This window comes from Chlorocebus sabaeus, chromosome 27, assembly GCF_047675955.1.
Source record: "Chlorocebus sabaeus isolate Y175 chromosome 27, mChlSab1.0.hap1, whole genome shotgun sequence".
NCBI lineage: Eukaryota > Metazoa > Chordata > Mammalia > Primates > Cercopithecidae > Chlorocebus > Chlorocebus sabaeus.
In genome coordinates this window covers 13,313,510-13,333,257 of record NC_132930.1, presented here as the reverse complement: position 1 = coordinate 13,333,257, position 19,748 = coordinate 13,313,510, and the positions used below count along the sequence as shown (strand labels likewise).

Sequence of the window (19,748 nt, the reverse complement as noted above, 5' to 3'; positions counted from 1 at the left end):
CCTGACAGAAATTTCACAATCTGAGATCAAAGCACCTGCAGATTCTGTGTCTGATGAGGGCCAGCTTCCCACTCCATGTGGCTGTCTTCTTGCTGTGTCCTCACAGGGCAGGAGAGGCAAGGGAACTCTCTGAGATCTCTTTTATATATGAACATGACTTTCATTCATAAAGGCTCTGCCCTCATGAATGAATCACCCAAACACCCCACCTCCTAATGCTATCACACTGGGGATTAGGTTTCAACATATAAATTTCTGGGAGACACAAACATTCAGTTTATAGCACTCCATAATGGATTATTTTTCTCAATGTTCTGTTTTCTCTCACCATTGTATCCTAAGCAGCTGTCGTCACACCTGTAATATAAAAGGTATTCAATGAAGAGCAATTAGAGAAAGGAAAGAGATGGGGAAGGAGGAAGAAAGGAAGAGCAGCCAATTTTAAGACTGCTTGCTTTGTAATTCATTTCCGTTAGCTTATTTTACACATTTTTTACACATTTTACTACTGATCCAGTTTAAATTTTTCTTATGGGGACACAAATTATTATAATGTATATTTACTTATATGCAAATATATGTATTGTAAGCCATAATATGTTATATTTTAGAAGAAATGAAGTTATGTACTAAGTCATTTTTTTGGTATTTGTTCCGATGGATATTATAACAGTGACATAGATCACCCAGATTAATCAGTCATCAGAATATGATTATATTTTGCCTTAAAATGTGCTTTTGGGCTGGGAGCGGTGGCTCACGCCTGTAATCCCAGCACTTTGGGAGGCCCAGGCGGGTGGATCACGAGGTCAGGAGATCGAGACCATCCTGGCTAACACAGTGAAACCCCATCTCTACTAAAAATACAAAAAATTAGCCGGGCTTAGTGGCAGGCTCCTGTAGTCCCAGCTACTCAGGAGGCTGAAGCAGGAGAATGGTGTGAACCCACGAGGTGGAGTTTGCAGTGAGCCGAGATCGCGCCACTGCACTCCAGCTTGGGCAACAGAGCCAGACTCCGTCTCAAAAAAAAAAAAAAAAAAAAAAAAATTGTGCTTTTGTATTGATATTTGATCATATCTGACTACGACTCAATACACCTCAAACAAAATGGTGAGGTCACTTTGTTAAGGAAAGGCTGACAAGGAACGGTTAACTAGCTACATCCTTCAGCCTCCTCCTCTTTCTTTCCTGGCCCAAATGGGTCCCTGCTGTTCCCACTGAGAACCTCTGAAGTCTGAGAGGAAAACTGAGCAACAATTAGAAATAGTAGATATTAGAAATATCCACTATAAATTTGATATGCTTTCTTTATTATGCTTATGTCCAGCCTCTTCCAAAACTTGGGGAGAAAATTAGATAATTTTATGTAAAACCTGTTCTCCTGGGTTGCTGGCTGATCAGGAAAAGACAAATAAGAAATCAGGCAATTATTCTAAAGATTACTTCGCTATAAACCATAAGCAAAATAATTTACCACTAATGACTAAGCATTGACTATTGAGAATGTGGGTGTGTTGCTCCTTTGTTCTAAGCAATAAACTCCTTGTTATATTTTCTTTCAGCTATAGAGGATGAGTTTGACTTTGCTCTGGGAAAACAAACTCCAGCATTTCTAAAGAAGTGTGTTTGCTACATTAGGAAAATTGCTAACATTGAGCGCTTTGTGAAAATCCCAGAGATGGGAAAATACATGGATATAACTGGAACAGAACCGAGGATTATTCGGGACCCAGAAGCCCAAGAGAAGCTGATAAAACTCAGGGATGAATTTATTCCTACTATTGTTGCATCATCTAATCTGAGAGTGTACACATCTGTTACTCATTGTGACATGAAACTAGGCTACTCCCAAGAAATAGAAAATCATTACATCGAAGGACTTGGTAAACAATTTTATGAGGACATGATTGACATAATTCAGGCAACGGTACAACAGAATTTTGACACTGAAACTGATACACTCTATGACGAAATCCTTCAACATTCATCATTATGTAAAACATATGCCTCCTTCTACGAGTACAAATGTGAATCTCTAAACATAGTGCATAACTACATTCTTCCAAGCAAAACTGGACACATCAACCCTCTTATTATATATGGTGGGCCATGCACTGGGAAGACCCTTCTGCTAGCTGAAGTAGCAAAGAAGGTAAAAGCCTATTCTTTCCTGTGTATATTTGTAAAAGCTTGTACTTTTGGCAAATGGTAAATTAATCAAATTCATTTCTACTTTCTGCGTTTCCTATATGAATTAGAGTTGGTCTTTTAGGAGTGAATACTTCAGTGCTTCTTTTTTGCTGGTGTAACAGTTATATTGAGAGAGCAAAACTCATGGAATACAACTGGAAAGCAAGTTTAGTTTATTTTTTTCTTTCACTGTTCAGACTCATGTTCCCGCCACCCGTCACCCCATTTGGATGAAAACCCAGGCCAATCTCAATAACTGTTCTCATCCCTTTCAGACAAAGACAAGCCCTCTGGCCACTCCTGTCTGCTAAATCAGTCTCAGTTCAGTAATGAATATGTCCAGTCTAAGGTGAAAATGAAAACATCGGTCTACACTTTTCTTCCCCATCTGGGGCCTCTCATAAACAAGGCACCTACAATGGGAAATGGGGATCTTCTTTCTTTTTCCATGTGGCACTTCTTTCTCTTCTTTCCTAATCCCAATGACATTTATGATTCCTATAAAGTTACAGTTTAGGGTATATAGGAAAGGTAAGGTGGTCAGAAAGTTCTTACATAACCAGTACTGTTCCGAACTGGGCTGTGAACTCTCTGTTCTTAGTACATGTTTAAAGCTGCCTCCCATCTCTTTGGAGACCTTTTCATGGCTTCCTGGAGGTCCTTCTCCTCCCGTACCTCTGCCCTGTCTTCCCTGAGCATCTCTTACCTACAGTTGCCTAGACACAGGGGAATGCATCTTTTTTCTAGCTGGTTACTTCCTCAGCTCCTAGACATCCAGCAATGTGCTTTCAGTACCTTTCTGCTAAGATCCTCTCTACAGCCCAGCACACTCCTTTGATAGGACCTGGGCAAAACGAAACAAACAGAAATGCTTGTCAGCTCGCTGCAGCCTGCTGTCCACATGTAGCACATGGGAAACACTCAGGTATTGTGTTGCTCTGAGGAACTCTAGACCTCCGGGCCAGTCCCTCCCAGCCCTGCAGCTCTGTCTCACTTCTCCATCACAGCAGCTAGGCAGCCTCAGTCACTCAGCCTTCATGGTTTCCACATGTCACTAGGTACCAGATGCCTGTATCCCCAAGCTGTAGGGGGCATTCCATAGGTGGTCCACTAAAGTCCCTTCCTCTTGGCTAGAAGTCAAAGACAGGCATCTCTCTGACCTCCTTTTAGGGAGGGGGAGGTGAGAGAAACAACCCACAGCACCCTGATCCCCACCATTTTTCCCTGCCTCTCCAGTCTTCTTTTTCAGGCTAGCAGTTGGTAATCTATTAACAGTAGCAAAACTGGTTTTCAGAACCTCCCTTTCAAGTCCTGCATGATGGTCTGGAACCTCACTCTGGAATGTGGTATCTGCTGAGTTGGTTCTTCAGCCTAAACAGGATGAAACTAGTTCCATTATTTCTAACCTCCTCTTCCCTTAGTGTCAAAGTGTGGTGGTTTATTTTATTATGGTGTTAATTCTGAAGCTCTGCGTTGTTCTTCCTATGGTGACTCTCTTAAGAACAGAACTTTCTTTAAGTTCATGAATATTCTCATAACCTGTCATGTGCTACATAATCTCAAATCGGTCCTCTTGAGGACAAGAACAGAGACAGTTGCATTGCACTGTATGTGAGGATTAGGTTCCAAAGTAAGCCCATAGGTGAAATCAGGTATATTCCACTTACCTTTGAGAAGTCCATAGGAAGTCTAATTTGCTTTTTCTTAATATATCAAGCCCAGCTGGGTTTTCTGCTTGTGTTAGAAGATACAGCTTTTTCTTTAATTAAGCACTAGATGAAGTAGCAGGTTTGTATTTAGGGTCCACATTGCATCACACAAATTGTGTATGCATATGTTTGTGTGCCTTTGAACACGAATTTGTATCTTCAAACCTCAGAATTATTCCAAATAAGCAAGATAGTAACACCACGAGGGGCACATGAGAACTGAAACCAAATGAGTAAACATTCACATATGCCATTTGGTACTCACCCTAGGGCCCTTTTCTTTGTGGAAGAAAGGAGCATACAGGTGGTTGGAGGAAACAAATATTGTTCAATTTGACTAAGTCAAAGGTTCATGTGATGCATCTCCACATGCTCTAGCACAAGAGGTCAAGACTTACGTGGGACGTGCTGATTCCCTGCACAGATAAGCAGTCCCAGCGAGGCAGAGTGTGGTAACTGTCCAGAGTTGGTCAGTTTAAGGAATGGCTTTCTGAGCTCTTGCTCTTCTGGATATTTTGTCCAATAGCCTGAGTCTGTCTATCCAGGAGTCGGGTCCTCCAAGAAACTGTGCCTCTTTTTACGTCCCCTGCCTGCGCTTCATTTACCTTTCTCCTGGGGAATGTCTGACTCACTGTCAACAACAACCTGTACTGTCCTGTGACCTCATGTCCCTTTGAGGATGCAGATAAATATCTCATTTTTATCTCATGTGTCACCCAGCATTTCCATGAGCATGAACTCGTGATGGTAGGGCTGCTCTCTGCAGACATCGCGTGTTCAGCAACATGTGACTGGGAGGAGGATGCCTATAGTTATCATAAGCAATCAATGTACAAACAAACAGGTGCTTTCAGATTTACCACCAAAGGATAGTGTTGAATGACAAGATTATCTTCCTTGAAATCAGCTTCAAAGGTTGAGGCTCAACAACAGCAACAAAGAGTTTATTTTCCTTAATAGCTCCTTATAAAACTGTCCTCCATAAATCTTTCTAATCTTATTCGTGCCTTAACCTGAACTATCTCTCTTGAGGAACCAAAGTTCACAAACTTCCCTCCTAATGTGTAAAATCACTCTGCCTTATCTAAGGCATATCCTTTGTAAATTCCAAGGATAACTGAAAGACTTTATTTTCCTAAAAATACTCATTGGAGTATTTTATGCCTTGGGGGCATATTTCTTCTTATCCTGACCTTTCAAAACAGAAAGACTGAACTTAGCGGGTTCATCACATATTTTATCCTTTAATGCCACAGAGTTTTTAAGAAATGAAAGAATGAAAAGTCAAGTGTGACTTCTACTCAGGTTTTGTCTCTTGGTGACCATTTAACTCTGAGAAGTCATTTATCCAGCTTGGGCCTCCGTGTCGTCTCCTATTGAATGACACTGTAAGCTCATCCACCCTTCAGAGAAACAATGTGAGGACTGATGGCTGCATGTAAATAAAATCAACTATTTGTTACAAAGCACAACATTTAACAAATCTCTTTTAACCACCGTTATGTGGATTTTATAATAGATAAATAATAATCAAAATTATGATCCTATAACACCATAAAATTATCTCTAAATTATAAAAGATTATATTCAGAGTAATTTCAGTACTGAATATTTTTATTGCTTTCTAATTAATTGGAAATTTGGTTAGCCATATGTGACATTATATGCTCTTAATTAATGCATATATTTAACTTAATATAACATGCAAATCATTACTTAATCCATTCATTAAACACTTACAAAGGACCTACTGTGTGCCAACAGCTGCACCAGGAAATGGATATTCATTCAGTGATACAAAGCTGACCATACTAGATATTCATATTTATAATTCATGAAACACCTCGTATCTTTTGGAATACAAGCTAAATGTTGCCTAATGAGTGAAAAATAGTATTATCACTATTTTAGTACACTCAGTAAGGGTAATCCTGAGGGTTTTATCTGTAGATTTTGGTACACAAGCTTCGTGGCAGTTCTTTGGCCTTCTTAAAAGGTTTTTCCAATTTTGGGTCCTAGGCTATTTTCTGCACGGTAGGGCTGACCAGAAGTCTGAGCTCTGGAGAGAGGCAATGTTATCACATATGATCATGTGTATACATATTACCATTCTAAACTCCACTTTTGTGTTTCAGGCTTATGGCTGGCTACATGAGGACACAGGACCAGAATCTGACCCAGTAGTCATCGTGAGATTTCTAGGAACGACGGATATGAGTTCTGACCTTAGGACTCTCCTTCTAAGTGTTTGTGAACAATTGGCAGTTAACTACCGGTGTCTGGTTCAAAGCTACCCTAAGAAGATCCATGACCTCTGTGACTTATTTATAAATCTTTTGAATGAGTCTTCACTGCAGAGACCTCTAGTCATAATATTTGATGCACTAGAGCAGCTCTCAGAGAATGATGACGCCAGGAAGCTTTGGTGGCTCCCAGCTCACCTGCCCCGCTTTGTCCGGATAGTCCTTTCCACACTGCCCAACAAACACGGGATCCTGCAGAAACTAAGGTGCCTTATCCATGAAGAAGACAACTACATCGAGCTGATTCCCCGAGACAGGAAGATGTGTAGCCAGGTTCTCAAACACCAGCTGCTGCGTGTCAAAAGGAAGGTCACATCAGGCCAGCAGATTTATGTGAACAATGCATTCTCTAAGTGCACACTGCCAATGTTTGTGAACTTGACCTTCAGGGAGGTGAGACACTGGAGATCTCACAAAGATGTCGATGAATCCTCCCTCGCTGTCACCGTTCATGAAAGTATAGAGCAGTTATTCTGGTCCTTGGAGAAGAAGTGTGGTCAGAAACTGGTCTCTAGGGCTCTTGGCTACATCACCATGGCCAAAATGGGTCTTAGTGAAATGGAATTGGAGGATGTGTTAGCCCTAGACAACAGTGTAATGAGCGAGCTCAATGAAAACACCAGACCCAGCAATCCCCTGAGAGTACCTTATTTGTACATTGCAAGGCTCAAGGAGGGTCTCAGTGGATACCTAATAGAAAGACATGTGAAAAATGTCACACTCCTAGTCTGGGCCAACAGACACCTGCATCTCATAGCCCAGAAGCTATATCTGCAGGATGACAATGACCTGCGTGAAATGCACACCATCCTAGCAGATTATTTTCTGGGGGTTTGGTCAGGGGGCAGGAGGAAAGCCTTCTGCCTCGAGGATCCCTACTTGAATGGCTGCCTTGACTTGGAGAGCAGAAGCTTGCTGGAGGAAGAAAAGCATTTCATGGAACAGGCTTCCTTTGACAGGCAGGCTCCAGACCAGCCCTGGGTTTTCCAGTGTAATCCCCTGGAACCTGACATCTTTTTCGTCAATCATCGGAAAATGTCTGAGCTTTTGTACCACTTGACAAGGTGTGGAAAAACCGATGACCTGCTTTATGGCATCATCATGAACTTCAGCTGGCTTTATACCATGATCAAAATTGGCCAGTTTGACAAAGTGCTTTCAGACATTGAGCTGGCTTACAACTACTCGCAAGAGAAGGAGCTGAAGTTCCTGGCCAGCACCCTCCGCAGCATCAAAAATAAGGTCATTGCATTTCCCGGCTCCCTTTCAGCAGAGCTTCAGCAAAGACTGCTACCTGTTGTCAGCTCCCTGCCCAAACTTAGACATCTTCTTTTAGAGTGTGACAAAGACGGGCCCAAATATTGCTCCATTGTACCACTGCATTCATCCATGGATGTGACATACAGCCCAGAGCGTCTTCCCTTATCATCCAGTCACCTGCATGTCACAGAGATCCTGCCTACCTGTAACCCCAGCACTGTCCTCACAGCTTTAGAAAATGGTTCCATCAGCACCTGGGATGTAGAGACTCGACAGCTACTCAGGCAGATCACCACAGCCCAGTCTGTCATCCTGGGCATGAAACTCACCAGTGATGAAAAGTACCTTGTGGTGGCTACAACAAATAACACCTTGTTGATTTATGACAATGTCAATTCTTGTCTCCTGTCTGAAGTAGAAATCAAGGGGACTAAGCATGGAAGCAGCGCCACCTACATCAATGGATTTACACTGTCCGCCAACCACGCCCTTGCATGGCTCGAAGCCAGCAAAGACGTCACTGTCATCGATCTGCTGTACGGATGGCCACTTTACCAGTTCCACTGCTGGTATGAAGTGACGTGTGTCCAGTGCTCCCTGGATGGTCTGTATGCTTTCTGTGGCCAATACCTGAACACAACCACCATATTTCATTTAGGGAGTGGAGAAAAGTTATGTACAGTGTCATCAGAATTTTCAGGTGGATTTGTGAAGTTTCTTCTTATATTGGACACGGCTCAGGAAATGGTCATGGTAGACAGTGAAGGAAGTCTTTCTGTTTGGAATACCGAGGACATTTCCAGCCCCCAGCTGACTGATGACTTTGATTGCCGAAGAGAAGACAGCGAGGTGGTCAGCATTGAGCTTTCAGAAGACCAAAGTGCAGTTCTGATCTGTAAAGCCCTCAGCATTGAGCTCTTAGATACTGGTCTGTGGAAGGTGGCTGAAAAGTTCAGAGCCAAGCACAACGAACGCTTTATATCTGCTGTGCTGTCTAAAAATGGAGATTGCATCATCGCCACCATGGAAAATACCTCAGCTGTGTTTTTTTGGAGGCGGGACACGGGACAGTGTATGGCAAGTTTGCGGGAAATCTCAGGTTCCATTGTTAAGTTAGTGAAATCCAGTCACCACAATATGCTACTATCTTTATCAACCAGTGGTGTTCTTTCCATCTGGGATATAGATATAATCACAGCTATGTCCAACATAGATAAGACTGGAAAACCCATCCGAAGTCTATTGTTGCCTGCTAGAGGGGAAATCATTTACTCCCTGGATGGATCCGATTGTGTTCATAAGTGGAACTTCAGCAGTGGCTTCATCGAAGCAGTGTTCAAGCATGAAGGAATAGTTGAACACTGTGTGTTAACATCCACTGGAGATGTAATGGTGACATCAGATGACAAAAGTAGCCAGTATGTCTGGCACACCAGCAGTGGTGAAAACCTTTTTCGAATTAACGGGCAGAGAATATCTCAGCTGCTGATTACACACAATGACCAGTTTGTGGTCTCGCTCTGCGAGGAAAATGCCTCCAGGGTTTGGAGGCTCGCCACAGGCCACAGGGTCTGCAACATTCTGACCACTTTGCAGAATGCCTTTATTACCTCTGCAAATACCTTCGTAGTGGGAATGACTAAAAGCAAAGTGTTGGCAGTCAGTCTCTGGACAGGAAGTATCACCAAGAAATTTTGCTGTGAAGATGGGACCACCATCGTGAATTTTAAATTAATCCCTGACTGTCCTGATATCGTCGTGTTTATCACATCGGCCGAGACTGTGAACATCTGGAGTCTGACAGATGAAGTGATCTGTCGGCGCGTGCAACTTCCAAACAACTTCTTGAAAAATCTGGAGGATTTTGAAATTTCTCCCAATGGAAAGCTAGGCATTATATCCAGGGGAGATGAAAACATCAACGTGCTAGATTTACACAGTGGTAAATTGCGGGTGGTTCACGCCTCTGGGATCATCTGGCGGCAGAGGTTGTCTCGGGATGGTCGCTACCTGGTATACATTTGTTTCCGAAATGGGGAGGAGGAGGATGAAAATGGTGCAATATTCAGTTTAATTGTAATGAGACTGGCAGATGGCAAAAATATCGGTGCTTGTTCCCTTTACAAAACACCAACTTTCCTTGCACTCTCTCAGAGGCACCTGAACATCATTGTGGGCTTTGATGATGGGAGTATAGGGATATACACGGTAGTAGACCGTGTAGATGCTGCACTGAAAATCAAAATTGCCACTTCAAATAGCAGACAAATTTTCAACAATGCAACACACACCTCCAGGCCAAAGTGTAACAGTTATTGTTTTAAAATATCTGTGGATTGCTTATGGAGAGAGTCCACTGAGGTCTTTGCAAGAGACAGCCCCATCACAGTTAGCGACTCTACTGAGTCCAATGAAGCAACACCCTCCAAGAAACACAACTCTTGTTATGAGCGGGTGTGCTCAGCCCTAGAAACCAGGGGCCACAGCTATGCCCCTGATAACTGACAAAATGTTTTCCAGCTAAGCAGAAATATGTGATCCACATACAGAAGAAAGAAAAAAATGTGCCCCAAATGATAAACTATTCATTTCTTAAAAGACAGGACCAATGCTGGAATTCCAGTGTTTTATTAAGATGTTCATGAAATGGACAAATAGGAGGTTGGTCTTGGGTGCGGTCCTTTTGTCAAAGTGTATCCAGGAATGTCAGAATTTGTAGTAGTAGTATTTAAATGGTTACTTCATCTGAAAGGCAGTGGCTAAAAGTTTTTAAATTAGCTGTGTGGTGAGGCAGCATAATTCATCCCATTGGTTAAGATGAGAGAGGCTAGAGTTATATACAGATCATTTGGATGGGAATTAGTTCTACAAAAATCAGCTGAAATCATGAAGACAAAGAGATGCTTGACTTCAAATGATTGTGCGATAAGTAAACATAGCCTTAATCTCTCTTTACATTTTACAGTCCTGACAACTGTGTACACCTAGTCTGCAGTGAATGGTCTAAAGGTGCAAAATAATGTAACAAAAATACCTAAGTGTATTCCCAGTTTCCCAAGAGATATGACCTGAAATGTGAGACTGTGGACTGGACTGGGACAAGAACTAACTACCACTATCATAGGGCTACTGAACATGGAGAGTCAGTCTTTATTAAAATACAGTTGCAACAATTGCATGCAAGGGTTTCTGTATAACAGAATATATGATTTTTAAACTATTTACTGGGTTGCAAAAGAACACGTTTAATAAGACACAACAATCTTTTCACATCTTTTTGAAATGCATATTTGTGCTGGTGTAAAGAAGAATTACAGGAAGGGCATTACAAATCTGGTCAAAACACCTGTCCATTTACATCATTGTACTAACAGAAGTCTGTACTATTTGGTCAGTTGTATGGGAGCATAAATATTCCCTAAATTCCTGCAGTGAATAGGAAGCAAGCTTTCTCAACATGCCATCTCTGAGATACTGATGACGTTTGCCTTACTCACATTCCTTCTCTTTCCTGTGTAAAATGCAGATAGATGACCAAATACTCTGGGACAAACTGAATATGCCTGTCTTTGTGCTAAAATATTCCATAAATCTTAAGGGTGTCCAAAGGTTCTTTATTGTCCTTGTTTGTAATCACTTTCTTACTTCTACATGCCATCTGTATGCTTCTTTATCTGTTACTCTTCCTGATTAAGGACTCTTCTGAGCCTTTTATAGTGTTATCCATTTCAAAGCAGAAGCTGTGGAATGGTATTAAATATTTTTTAAAACTACTTCACCTGTTTAAAAGAAAATATTACATCTCAAAAGGTGAAGATGAGTGTTCTTTCTTCCATATCCTCCTCATGGCATGTCCTTGGATAACTTTTCAAAAGGTATCCACGCTTTTGGTTTAGTTTAGTTTTCTTAGAAAGTGGAGAAGTAACAATTTACTAGAATAATGAACTAGCAACTGATTTGCCGTAGGTCCAGCTCTGCTATAAATTCATTGTGTATTCCTAGACAGGCCTTTAACCTCATCAGTGTGTTGTTTTTGTGGAGTGCAAAATAAAGGTAGTGATAGTTTCTGCTGTAGCCCTCATAGGGACATTGGGAAGCAGTATAAGAAAAACTTCAGCAACATCATGATTATTGATGCTAATGGGGAAAATAAATTCATGTAACCCATAGAGAATCCAAGTCAACTGTATTTCCCTTTGGAAAGCAGTTTAACATGTAAGCTTTCAAAGATGTGATTCAGATAAAAATACCCAGCTCCACAGTGAAAGACTTTTTGCAGTATGTTACTTCTGGTTTAGCTACTAGCCAGGGAGGTGGTAGCCCAGAGAAGGCAACCCAATACAGATCACCTGGAGTTGATTATATGCGTCTACGCTTTTGAGCTCTTTAGGCAACACATTCTCATTCCTGTCATTATCAGTTGAACCTCCATGCCACACATTTCTAAGAATTAAATGCCTAGATGGATTAAATGTAGTATGTGAATGTTCTACGTAAAAGCCAATAGAGTACACAAGTGACTTGAATGATTTTTCCTAACTTGTTTGCAACTGATAGCTCATATTGAATGTTTTTATGTAAACTTTGTATTGTTGGGAAGAATTACCCAATCAGAGATTTATATTTTCATAAATGTTACATTTAGTTAAATTTTGTTACAGAGTTGTTACACTAGAAAATTATTTCAGTCTTCAAACAATATACAGTCTTGTGTATGTATTATTTGTATGAATAAAAGATAAACTACTTAGATTGGCGTGCTGTTTTTCTCCCCCATTTTTGGCAGATGTGATTAGAGACCTCCAGTAATTATAACGGTTCATGCTTACTGAGTGCTTACGTTGCACCAGGCACTGTACTTGGAGCTTTGCATGTACTAAGCCATTTAATCTTCACAACAGCCCTGTGAAGTAGGTACTGTTAGTATTCCAAATTTATAGGTAAGGAAACCTAGAAACAGGGGTCCAGGGAGAATAGCTGAACAAGATTTCAGTGCAGTCTCAGTGTCTTTTTCCTTAACTTTCTCAAGGTACATCAAAATAGAGCATTTAGTATTTAGTAGGCACTTAGAGATCAATAATGACCTACAAGATGTTTTCTAACTTGCAGGTGGGAGACTGGGCTAGCTCTGAAAATCACTGAAGGTTGCTGCAAACTCTCAGGTTTTTCAGGTATACAGAAATAGTTGATGAAGTCATTAATAGAAGGATAGGGAGGAAGGAGAAGAAGGATGATGGCTGAGGAGTCATCTCTCTCATAAATTCCCTTTGGGTGAACAAGCAGGACCAAGGGAAGCCTTCCCACATGCCCTTTCTTCCATCTCTTGCCTCTTGGATCTGAGAATCCACACATGCACCAAAAAATATTTTTTACAAACAGAAACAGAGCAGTATTGGTGAGCTTAAATGATAATACATAGGAACTATCTGAAATCTTGTATCTAGTTGTCATGAAATAATTGTTCTCAGAGAAACTTTAAGATGTTAAGAAAATAAGAAATTATTCTGGTTTATTGCCTACATCATGTGGCTGAGACTAACGAGTTTAAAATTTACCACCACTGAAGATGATTCCATTACTTCCAAAAGGTAATATCCTTCAGGTTGAAAAGGTTAAACCCCTCTCCTTTTAGTTCTCAAAGGAAATGTAGAGAAGTTAATAAATATTTGCAAAAAAGCACTTCAAATAAATAGAGTTTGTTTAAATATCTTCTTTCCCAGGGTCAAGAACACAACAGTCAACAATGTATGCTTGCTCTGCCCGAGGCATTAATGCTATATCCTGGAATTATTTGAAAAGTCACGCATGACTCCTGCCATCCAGAACCCTACAGTCTAGAAGAGACACAGCTAAACCAGATGAGACTGATTTCAAAGCTAGTAAGAGTGAGAGCCAGGTGCTGAGGATACACTACAGAGGAGCAATTAACGCTACCTGAGAATCAAAAAGGTTGACCCAGAGGAGATAGAGCTGAGGCTAGAAGAATGATTAGGACTTACTTGTCAATGTCAGAGAGACATTTCAGGTAAAGGAAGCTGCATGAACAAAAATGGGCATTGAAGCATATTTCAGGTGACTGCAAATGCTGTCAGGATTTTAGACTATTCAGTAGTCAATAGTGTTACTGAAAGCCAGGGACCCAGCCTAGGTCTAGTTGCTCACTACACAGAAAGCCAATCACTAAGGCAATGAGTATTATCAGGGAAGAAGGCTTTATTATGGGTGATATCAGCCAGAGAGACAGGAGACAAGACTCAAATCTGAATCTCCCCTGGCTAAAGTTGGGGTTTATATGGGGGGAGAAAACAGGCAGGGCAAGGAAAAGGAGCTGATCAATAGGCAGCAGGTGTCTAGCATCTCACTGTAACCTCCTATAGAAAAATAGGAATTAGGGAGAATTAAGGAAGAGGAATTGGTTAACAGGCAGCAGGTTTAAATTGCTCAAGCTTCAGTGCTATGAGCATTTGGCTTGTTGGAAAATTGTGCTGGTTTCAACAGGGAGCTGGGAAAAAAAGTTGGGGGAAGGGCAGTTACTTTGTCAGATGGCTTTGAGATGGAAGAGACCAGAAGCTGGAAGACCAGTGAAGACCATGGCAATGATCTCAGTTAGAAAGTGTTAGAACCTGATTTTAGAACCTGCTTAGAGTAGGGGCAATTCAAGATTTATTTCAGGGCTTAATGGATAGAGGTGTTTGATGAAGGAGAGGGAAAACTCAAATAATTTCAGTTCCAATTGAAACTGAGTAGATAGAATTACGAATGTAAAGTGCACAGGGGATGAAAGTGGGGGAAAATCATAAAATAAACTTGGACCTAGAGAGTTTAAAAATAAGACACCATCTAGCCCATTAGATATATGCTATGTATCCCATGGAGAAATCTCCACTCAGTTCTTTCTTCCTCAGGAGCCCATACTACAATGCCTAATGTGGTGTGGGGAGTTTTTTGGGTTATAACATAAACTGATACCATAATTTTTTAAATGTTGTTTCTTTTTTAGAACTCTTTCACAAATTTGGAACCATGTTGATAAATCCACTCAAACTAGCTTTCCTATCTTTCATGACTCATTGGCTGGGAACTATTTATATGTTAATGAAAACATGGGCACACCTAAAAAATGAAGTGAATCATGGTGTTTTCACCCTGGTGTGCATTAAGAAACCATAGGTTTTTCTTCCATATGTTTTACAAGGGCCCCCTCAGACAATCTGGCATTCCAAGAGATCTGCAAGAAGTACAGGTTACACATTGTATGGACACATGGAGGGTTCAGTTTCAGTGTATCAACATGACAAATTACAGAATACTGGTAATTTAGGGAATACAAATAAAAGCAGCACCTCTAGTTTTACAGAGTGCCAGCCCTTACTGTTTAATAGATGAGGGGAACTACTTGTGCATATTCGCAAACTAGAGTAGGTACCACTTGCTAAAACACAGATTTCTTCACCCTCTCTCCCCAGCTATTTCTGACTCAATACGTCTGGCGTGGGGCCCAGGAATCTGCATTTTTACTACATTCTCTCAGATTATGCTGATGCTATTAGTCTAGGAACTGCACTTTAAAACCCAAGACAGGCTGGGCGCGGTGGCTTAGTTTGCAATCCCAGCACTTTGGGAAGCCGAGGCGGGCGGATTGCTTGAGCTCAGGGGTTCAAGACCAGCCTGGGCAAGTTAAGGAGAGCCCACCCCCACCCTAGTCTCCACACACACACACAAAAAATAATAATAATAATAATAACACAAAAATTAGCCGAGCATGGTAGCATGCGCCTGTAGTCCCAGGCACTCCAGAGGCTGAGGTGGGAGAATCCCTTGATCCCTGGAAAAGGAGGTTGCAGTAAGCTGAGATCGCGCCGCACTCCAGCCTGCACAACAGCCAGACCCTGTCTCAAATAATTAATAAATAAATAAATAAATAAATACAATGAAACCCAATACAAACACCAAAGCCTTTTTGGACAGATAATCTACCTGATAAATGTATCAATATCCTAGAGACAATTAAGTGTCGACTATAAGTTGGACGTGAGTGCCGTTCATTGTTATAAAGAATGTAAACCACATATAACTTCCTGCAAAAATCTACCACTTTACAGCGTGCAATCCCAGCACTGCAAAATTAGAAGGATTCAAAAAATTGAGTCTTCAAATTTTCAAAAGCCTGGCAAACATCATGGGAATGGGGCTGGAATCATTAAAGTAGATACATTGAAACCCCAAGGACACCACGTCCATCCTTAGATAATACTCTGTCCAGATACCTCTGCAATATCCTGTTTTATTCTCTTGCTGGATGAGTTGAAAAGAAGAGAAAAGAGAGTAAGCTAGGTGGCGCAGTTGCTTAACATATTTTTTGGCAAGCCCAGCATTTGCTTTGGGGCACAGGTGAAAAGAATGTCCAGTCCTTAAGCAGAGTCAGTTCTCCACCCACCTTAGGTATACGGATTGTTAACAGCCACGAATGTGGAGCTCAGTGGATTGGATGCAGTGTTGTGGCCAAGGTCATGAGACCTCAGGAAAAGAAAGGGATGGTGGGGGAGGGGTGAGGAGGGGACGAGGAACCAGGAGTTCATTGAACTCCCACTGTGACCTTTAGCGTGCTGGCCAGGGTGTGCAACTTCCCTGGTTTTTATCGTGGTGGTGGCGCCCCCGCTGTTTCTAGGTCCATGTAGCTCATACAGGGCTGGCCATGGAGCTCACAGCAGGTCTAGGCGGCGAATGCCAGAAATAAGAAGGAAACAGAAAAATGCAAGTTCGCGGGGTTTGGGAGTACACATCTATTTGCCAGGGGGTGCATTTGTTTATCCCCGTACTCCAGTCCCTTGGTCATAGGAAACTCCCTTCTCTCCAGCGCAACACTGGAGTAGGCATCACGGAGTTTCCAGGGATGGCAGGCGTCTGGCACGGTCGTTTGTGCTCGGAGAACAACAAGCGCGTGGATTTTCTGCTTCAGTGTGCCCGGGACGGCAGCCCCGGCCCCGGGGATGTCGGACGTCGGACTCCAGGGGTTCGAGCCCTAGCCCCGCCGCATCCTCGGGGCGTGCAGGTAAAGGGTTACGCGTGTCGGGGAGGCTCACCCGCAGCCCGGGCCACGTGACGCGCGGGCCCAATGACAGCGCCGGGGCGGCCGCTGCGAGCTCGGCGGGCTCCGGGCAGCGCGGAGCCGCTAGCGTTTCCCGGCGCGGCCGCCCGAGGCCGGCGAAGCCATGGGCGCCGCGACCCCGCCGCCGCCGCCGCCGCCACCACCGCCACCGCCGTCCGGTCTCAGGTAGGGACAATCCCCCGCCCCGCGCGCGCGAGGAGGGCTTGAGTCCTGCGGAACTTGGCTTTAGGGCGCGCTTTCCCCTACTTCACTCCGAGGCGCCTACTTTTAATTTTAATTTCTTGATTTGCTTTTGCCCTGGGAAAAAAAAAAAAATTAGAGTCGCAATTCGAAGTTTGATGACTTCGGGAAAAGTCACGTAATTCAACAAAGGGGCTCTAAAAGGGGCAAAACTGGGGTGAGGGAAGGTGGACTTTTACAGATTCCCAAAGCTAAAGACCAAGGTGTTTGTAAAGCTTGGCGACTAATTGGTTGTGTGAAACATTTTTGCTTTTAAATCCCTAATTAATGAACTTTCAATGGTGCATGCGAACTTGAAAACACTGCCAGAGATTTTCCCTTAGATCTGTGCCCTCCTCCCCCATTTTAAGTATGTTTTTTAATAAAAAGGAAATGGAATGTGACCTCTGCTGTTTCTTTGAAATGTCCTTGGGTCCCCGGTATTTGCCCCCCAGGGGTGCTGGCGGCCTGGACGGCGGGCAGGGGTCGGGGAAGAGGTCATGGTGCCAGGAGGCCTCACGTAGCGAAAAGAGGGTGCCAGGTGCAAACAGTTAAATAGTCACAAACTGTTTGCTAAATATTTAATAATTAGGCAAGCATCTCCCAGGCTGGTTACTTAGGTTGCATTGACCTTGGCAGCCTGATGAGGCGAGATTTTCACAAAGTACTGGTCAAGAATTTTTCCAGTGATAAAAGGCAAGAATCAATGCTTTTTACCCCAGCATGGCGATTGACCTTAAAAACAAAATTAAAACTCCCTCTGATGACTTAGTACATTTGAAGTTACTTTCCATGGCGGCATAGATACCTGCCCCATGATAGATGTTTGCTCTGAATTTAGAGGAAGTCTGTGCTCCAGAAATGGTACAAATTATTGAAGAATAGGGCGTTTATTTTCTTCCTGCCACTATTTATGGGGAAGAATTACTGATGGTCCTTCTTGCCCTGGTTTGTGGATGTCCTTGGTGGTTGCAATCAAGCAAGCTCTTACGAGGAATAATATCTGGAGAAAAGATGAGAAGCATTTGAGAGTTGAATAGAAAGAAATGGAAAGGGTTACTGCTTGTAAACATAATAGAGTCTGTATTTGCTGCCTACCCTTCCCCCTTCCCCATTTAATCCTTCAGTTAATACTGTTTTAGGAAGGATAAGACAGATGTTAAAGATCATACCACCTTACTGGTCCCAGCTGTGAAACACTGTCAGGAGGCAGATAATTGAAACAAGGTACCTAATTGAAACAATTTAAAGCTCAAAGGTAAAGTTAAGTTCCGGAATTATTTGTATTTCCCTAAAGTGTGAATAGTCAGCTAACAGCAAGCTGCCTGGGTCACTGAGCAGAAATGGAACAGATGCTGAGACAGGAAGGGAAGGTGTGGCTGACTTCTCTTCTTGGCCCACTCTGTGTCTATCTGATTCTGCTCCGTGCATTTATTCAGCACGTATGATCCTGGTCCTGAATGGTTCCACAGATTTAGATATATAGTGATACCTAAAGAGAAATAGGGCCAGTCTTTGCTGTGTTTCAAAGAGCTTTTTGGATATCTGGGATTGAAGACAAAAACTTGCATGCCAACTCAACATGTTCCATTATCCTAAACATGGAATGATTCCCTTGACTTCCCACCCAGACCCTCTCTGAGCCTAGAAATACAACCTGGCTAAGCTCTGGCCAGAATCCAGTGGCAGCCCAAGGGCAGAGCCCAGGTAGGGCCGGCCCCTTTCCTCCTAGAACAGCCAGCTCTTGGTGCCCGGAAGCCCATTCACTGTGCCTCTTGGAATGGACGCCAGTTTCCAAATAATTGAATACCAGCCTCCCAGTAGCTGGGTTTCCTCTCCGTGGACTGTGTTTCACATTCCCCTAGTTACACAATTTTTCTGATAACCCTGAATCTTGGGATCTTTTAGAGTCTTGGTTAAATAGTAACTAGTACCTATGTCCTGCTTTTCTTTCTTGGTCATTAGACAGATTTTCTTTCTGGTTGTTCTTTTTGGTCATTAGACTACATGCTTACAGAGAGACTTTGTAGGTGTGTAGAAAAGAGTTGGGAAAAGTTAAAGGGGTCATCCTAGGGGAAGCAGACTTGGAGTCTTCACCTATGTGCAAGTCAGATGGCTCACTCATTTGTAGCCTTTCTCGAGTGCCTGCTCTTAACCACTGAGCCATCCTGTGTCTCTAGTTGTAGCCTTTGTTACTCTGACTGCTATTTAAGAGAATAAACTGAGAATGAAATCATTCATCTACTTGTACCCTTTTCACCCAAGAATATCATAGTCCCACAGAGGTTAGTTAAAATCTTCAGGACTGTAGATTATCAAATAATCCTTTCCTAAAACATACGTAAAACACCAAGCCAATGAATATGTGTCCTGAAGCAGAAAATTAAAACTCTGACTCGCTGTTGTCAGGCATTGTAGAAAAGATGTTCCTGAGCTGCAGTGAATATTAACAAATGACAAAAGGAATATTGTATCTCAAACTTTATCACAAGTGGTGAACTCTTCTGTTCAGTGTACGAGTGGTTCTCCAAACTTTAATGAAAGCCTGACCTGGCCTTGAAGACATCATGTGTGTAGACCCAGAGACACCAGATAGTCGATGAGTTTTGGGGACACAGTCCTTGTCTTCAGAGATCCTAATATCTTGGGAGAAACCATTGAAGGATCTTAAGCAGAGCATATCTTTATTTTAGAGAGTTCATGCAGGCTGCAATGAGAATGAAACAGTAAAGATAACAAAGACCAAAGGCAGCTGCAGCAAAAATTTACATTAGAGGAGGGAGAGAAGTGAATTGATTCAAAAGATAGTTAAAGAAGCACTGGTATTTACGGTTTTAACTGTAAGAACCCATTAGGTAACTTGAATCTCTGACGTCAATTTACATGTCATTTCAAAATACATTTTCTCCAGGTAGGTAAATGTAAGCCACGTTTCATTGCAATGTTCTTCATGTGGAT

General features: G+C 42.3%; 2 protein-coding genes across 2 annotated transcripts in view; both read left to right on the top strand.

The window, feature by feature from the left end:
* The window catches only part of NWD2 (NACHT and WD repeat domain containing 2), a 214,143-nt gene extending 202,963 nt beyond the window's left edge, over window positions 1-11,180 (top strand). The window contains exons 6-7 of the mRNA XM_008017665.3: window positions 1,563-2,152; window positions 6,035-11,180. Coding sequence (XP_008015856.2) covers window positions 1,563-2,152; window positions 6,035-9,967 — 4,523 coding nt within the window. The 3' untranslated portion in view covers window positions 9,968-11,180. The remainder of the gene's footprint in view (window positions 1-1,562; window positions 2,153-6,034) is intronic.
* A 4,856-nt stretch (window positions 11,181-16,036) lies between these two features.
* The window catches only part of PGCKA1 (PDCD10 and GCKIII kinases associated 1), a 136,157-nt gene continuing 132,445 nt past the window's right edge, over window positions 16,037-19,748 (top strand). Inside the window, exon 1 of the mRNA XM_008017663.3 lies at window positions 16,037-16,736. The gene's annotated coding sequence lies outside the window, so the exon portion shown is untranslated. The remainder of the gene's footprint in view (window positions 16,737-19,748) is intronic.